Source organism: Chrysemys picta, chromosome 10 (assembly GCF_011386835.1).
Source record: "Chrysemys picta bellii isolate R12L10 chromosome 10, ASM1138683v2, whole genome shotgun sequence".
Taxonomy (NCBI): Eukaryota; Metazoa; Chordata; order Testudines; family Emydidae; genus Chrysemys; species Chrysemys picta.
In genome coordinates, this window is record NC_088800.1 from 27,007,264 (window position 1) to 27,012,827 (window position 5,564).

At 48.1% G+C, this 5,564-nt stretch overlaps 1 protein-coding gene across 1 annotated transcript; it reads right to left on the reverse strand.

Annotated features, from left to right (window-relative positions):
• Window positions 1-1,297: 1,297 nt before the first annotated feature.
• Window positions 1,298-3,844, reverse strand: LOC135973930 (uncharacterized). Its single transcript, XM_065559491.1, has 2 exons — window positions 2,957-3,844; window positions 1,298-1,886 (listed from the first exon to the last, which is right to left on the reverse strand). Exons 1-2 carry the CDS (start codon window positions 3,507-3,509, stop codon window positions 1,810-1,812), a joined length of 630 nt encoding a protein of 209 aa, XP_065415563.1. The 5' UTR covers window positions 3,510-3,844; the 3' UTR covers window positions 1,298-1,809.
• Between the last annotated feature and the right edge of the window lie 1,720 nt (window positions 3,845-5,564).

Consider the following 5,564-nt stretch of genomic DNA (forward strand, 5'->3'; position numbering starts at 1 on the left):
TCTGTGAAACCACGGGCCCCGGTGCTTTGGAGATCATGTTGTTAATGGGGCAGGTTCTATCCATGGAACGCCGATTCTGGGCAAGGGAAACAAGCACAGACTGGTGGGACTGCATAGTGTTGCAGGTGTGGGATGATTCCCAGTGGCTGCGGAACTTTCGCATGCGTAAGGGCACTTTCATGGAACTTTGTGACTTGCTGTCCCCTGCCCTGAAACACCAGAATACCAAGATGAGAGCAGCCCTCACAGTTGAGAAGCGCGTGGCGATAGCCCTGTGGAAGCTTGCAACGCCAGACAGCTACCGGTCAGTCGGGAATCAATTTGGAGTGGGCAAATCTACTGTGGGGGCTGCTGTGATGCAAGTAGCCAAAGCAATCACTCAGGTGCTGCTACGAAAGTTAGTGACTCTGGGAAATGTGCAGGCCATAGTGGATGGCTTTGCTGCAATGGGATTCCCTAACTGTGGTGGGGCGATAGATGGAACCCATATCCCTATCTTGGCACCGGAGCACCAAGCCACCGAGTACATAAACCGCAAGGGGTACTTTTCAATGGTGCTGCAAGCACTTGTGGATCACAAGGGACGTTTCACCAACATCAACGCGGGCTGGGCGGGAAGGGTTCATGACGCTCGCGTCTTTAGGAACACTACTCTGTTTAAAGGGCTGCAGCAAGGGACTTACTTTCCGGACCAGAAAATAACCGTTGGGGATGTTGAAATGCCAATAGTTATTCTTGGGGACCCAGCCTACCCCTTAATGCCATGGCTCATGAAGCCATACACAGGAAGCCTGGACAGGAGTCAGGAGCTGTTCAACTACAGGCTGAGCAAGTGCAGAATGGTGGTAGAATGTGCATTTGGCCGTTTAAAAGGTCACTGGCGTTCATTATTGACTCGCTCTGACCTCAGCCAAAGAAATCTCCCCATTGTTATTTCTGCTTGCTGCGTGCTCCACAATCTCTGTGAAAGTAAGGGGGAGACCTTTATGGCGGGGTGGGAGGCTGAGGCAAATCACCTGGCTGCCGATTACGCGCAGCCAGACACCAGGGTGATTAGAAGAGCACACCAGGAAGCGCTGTGCATCAGAGAAGCTTTGAAAACCAGTTTCATGACTGGCCAGGCTACAGTGTGAAATATCTGTTTGTTTCTCCTTCATGAAAACCTGCCCCCTTTATTGACTCATTTTCTGTAAGGAACCCACCCTCCCCCTTCCCCCAGCTTGCTTTCAAACCAAATAAAGTCACTATCATTTAAAAATCATTTATTCTTTATTAATAGATTAGAAAAAGAGGGAGGGAGCCCGGGTGGGATTTGGGAGGAGGATCGGTGGGAAGGAAAAGGCCACTAAAAAAAGGTTAAAAAAATGACAGCCTTTTGCTTGGGCTGTCCACTGGGGTGGAATGGGAAGGTGTATGGAGCCTCCCCCCCCCGCATTCTTATACGTCTGGGTGAGGAGGATATGGAACATGGGGAAGGGGGTACAGGGGCTGTAGTGGCACTCTGTTTTCCTGCAGCCGTTCCTGAAGCTCCACCAGACGCTGGAGCATGTCTGTTTGCTCACGCAGCAGCCCCAGCGTTGCATCCTGCCTCCTCTGATCTTCCTGCCGCCACCTCTCATCTCGAGCGTCTCTCCTCTCCTCACATTGGTCCCTCCTCTCCTCACGTTGGTCCCTCCTCTCCTCACGTTGGTCCCTCCTCTCCTCACGTTCACTGGCTTCTTTCCTATACTTTGAAACCGTTTCCTTCCACTCATTCAGATGAGCTCTGTCACTGCGGCTGGATTCCATAATTTCTGCAAACATCTCGTCTCACGTCTTCTTTTTATGACGCCTTATCTGTGATAGCCTTCGGAATGGAGGAGGGAGGCTTGAGGAATTTGCAGCTGCTGTAGGGAGTGGAAAAAAGAGAGAATTGTTTAAAAAGATACATTTTGCAGAACAATGCTTATACTCTTTCACGGTGACCAACACTATTCACATTACATAGCACATGTGATTTCTGTGCAAGGTCGCATTTTGCCTCTTAATACTGAGTGCCTGTGGCTTTGCTGCTAGAGATCACAGGTCCGGGCAACAGAATTCGGCTTGCATGCGGCCATGGTAACCCATTGTCTTACGGCTTCTGCGCCCTCCTTTCCCACATACCAAGCAAAGCCCGTAGAGTGCTGCGGTTTTTCTGTTAACATTCAGCAGCAGCAGAAAACAAACTAACCACCCCACCCCCCCCTCCCGCCATGAATTCTCTGGGATGATCGCTGTACCCCTCCCCCCACCGCGTGGCTGGTATCAGGGAAGATCCCTGCAGGAACCAAACTAACCACACACACCCCGCCGCCCCCCTCCCGCCATAAATTCTCTGGGATGATCACGGTACCCCTCCCCCCATCGCGTGGCTGGTAACAGGGAAGATCCCTGCTAGCCAAACGCGAAAAGCTCAGGGCCAATTTCCCATCTGCGCTTGGCTAACTGCAGGGAAGGATTTATTTTCAGCCACAGGCAAACAGCCCAGTAGGAACGGCCACCTCTGTCCCCTTAATTAAGTTCCCGTATTTCAACCAGGTTACCATGAGTGATATCACTCTCCTGAGGATTACACAACAAGATAAAGAACGGATGTTGCTTGAATGCCAGCAAACACCGGGACCATACGCTGCCAGGCTTTGTCAGGCAATGATACCAGATTACTTGCTGCAAGCATGGCGTGGTCAAGTGTCCTACCATGGAGGACGGAATAAGGATGCACTGCCCAGAAACCTTGTGGCAAGGCTTTTGGAGTACCTCCAGGAGAGCTTCATGGAGATGTCCCTGGAGGATTTCCGCTCCATCCCCAGACACGTTAACAGACTTTTCCAGTAGCTGAACTGACCGCGAATGCATCCCAAGTCCTCAGGGCAAAGTAATCATTAAAAACCGTTTGCTTTTAAAACAAGTTTTATATTTTAAAAGGTAAACTCACCTGAGGTCCCTTCCATGGGGTCATGGTCTTGGATACTGGCTTGGGAGGGTTGGGAGGGTACTTCAGTCAGGCTGAGAAAAAGATCCTGGCTGTTGGGGAGAACGGAGTGCTGTGTGCTCTCTGCAAGCTCATCCTCCTCCTCCTCCTCCTCCTCCTCCTCTCCCCCATCGGCAGAATCCTCAGGTGTAGCTGATGAGACTATCCCCGACCCGGAATCCACGATCACAGGTGGGGTAGTGGTGGCAGCCCCCCCTAGAATTGCATGCAGCTCGGCGTAGAAGCGGCATGTCCGCGGCTCTGACCCAGAGCGACCGTTTGCCTCCTTTGTTTTTTGATAGGCTTGTCTGAGCTCCTTGACTTTCACGCGGCACTGATCTGAGTCCCTATTGTGGCTTCTCTCCATTATGCCCTGGGAGATTTTTTCAAAAGTTTTGGCATTTCGTCTTTTAGAACGAAGTTCTGCAAGCACTGAATCCTCTCCCCATATAGCGATCAGATCCAGTACCTCCCGTACGGTCCATGCTGGTGCTCTTTTTTGATTATCGGCCTGCATGGTTACCTGTGCTGATGAGCTATCTGTGGTCACCTGTGCTCTCCACGCTGGGCAAACAGGAAATGAAATTCAAATGTTCGCGGGGCTTTTCTTGTCTACCTGGCCAGTGCATCCGAGTTTAGATTGCTGTCCAGAGCGGTCACAATGGTGCACTGTGGGATAGCTCCCGGAGGCCAATACCATCGAATTGCGGCCACACTATCCCTAATTCGAAATGTTAAAATCGATTTTGGCACTACTCCGCTCGTCGGGGTGGAGTACAGAAATCGATTTAAAGGGCCCTTTATTTCGAAATAAATAGCATCGTTGTGTGGACGGTTGCAGGGTAAATTCGAATTAACGCTGATAAATCCGAATTAAAGTCGTAGTGTAGACCAGGCCTTAGTCAATACCAGGGGATGGAAGCAAGCCACACCTGGAAGTAGTCAGTAGCAAGTTACTCCTCCCTTCCCCACTTTCCATCTACAGGAGCAAGAGGAGACATATATACACACAACCCTGTACTCAGGGCATCAGGCAAAGGCTAGGACTATAACAGGGTTTAAAAGAGAACTTGATAAATTCATGGAGGTTAAGTCTATTAATGGCTATTAGCCAGGATGGGGAAGGAATGGTGTCCCTAGCCTCTGTTTGTCAGAGCGTGGTGATGGACGGCAGGAGAGAGATCACTTGATCATTACCTGTTAGGTTCACTCCCTCTGGGGCACCTGGCATTGGCCACTGTCAGTAGACAGGATACTGGGCTGGATGGACCTTTGGTCTGACCCATTATGGCCGTTCTTATGTTCTTATGTAAAGCCCCAATAGTTCAGTCACTGCATAAAAGCCAGGACTACGCTACAAACTTTTGCTGACGTAGCTTTGTCAGTCAAGCGTGTGAGGAGGTGTGATTTGTGACTGATAGTTGTGCCGGAAAAAAACCCTTGTATAGCTGCTCTTCTACCGATATAGCTTTTTTTTTTTTTTTTTTGTGAGGCAGTTGGGAATATTACCTGGACTAAGCTATACTGGCAAAAACACAGTTTTGCTGTTGTACCAGCAAAGCTTTCGAAGTGTGGATGCAGCTATAGCATACTGGTGTAGCTATACTGGCAAAGCGATCCCAGTATAGACCTGGCCAAAGGCTATAACCTACCCTTGACCCTTGTATCAACCTCCCACAGGTAATTCTGTTGTGGGTTGAGAAGAATACCCTCTTAAACTTACTTCCTGGCTTATAATTAAATATAGAATTCAGCCCACCTCACAGAACAAGTTTGAGTCCCCTGCATCAAAACAGGGCTGTAAAGCACATTTTCCAGAAAGACCTTCAGATTCTACAGATGCATCCCTCAAGTGAAAATCCCTCTTCAAGGCTCCCCACCATACTGCGTAATGTATATTAATATGTATCAAGCTTCCTACATGTACCATATAGAGAAGGCCAGGAGAACATTTGGGACACTGTTTCAACCTCTAGGTAAAATGGCCTTCCTCAGAGCAGACAGTTTATTGAGGGAGCACTGTATTTTATGAGATAGGACTAGGACAGTTCTTCCATCCAACATAATGAAGTTGGAGCAAGCAGTGTGAGACTTAACATCTCTGTGACTTCCACCTCAGGAGGCCACAACAAAGCAGAGTACTTTTTTCCAAATGTATTTTACTGTAAAAGTGAATGAGTAATATTAATGCCTAAAACATGCACCAAGGGAACAAGAGGCTGCAAAATATTAAATTAACTCTAGACCAGATTAGCATAGCTTTGATCTGCAAGAACAGTACTGGCAATAAACTTTAATTTTGTACTGAATTTTTTTGAAACCTCACTGTAGTTTCTTCTATTTTTGTGCGTGTGCCTAATCTTAACTTCAAATTCAGCATGCAAGTCACCCCACATGTTTAAATCTAGCCCAGATTTATACAGAACATACATCCTCCTTCTTCAAAGGTTGACTGATCCAAGTCCAACAACTATAGTCAAAGGATGCGTTTTATTTTTGGTTTAATGTTAGCAGCTGAAGTCGAAAGTTTGAAGTTCATATCGAATGTGTTTAACAATGTTATATTTTAATA

Bases quoted from the DNA above. Each gene is read 5' to 3' on its own strand.
- LOC135973930 (XM_065559491.1), bottom strand. From the start codon at position 3,509: ATGCAGGCCGATAATCAAAAAAGAGCACCAGCATGGACCGTACGGGAG. The intron at 1,887-2,956 runs GTGAGTTTACCT...CACTCCCTACAG, and splicing joins CCCCATGGAAGGGACCTCAG to CAGCTGCAAATTCCTCAAGC.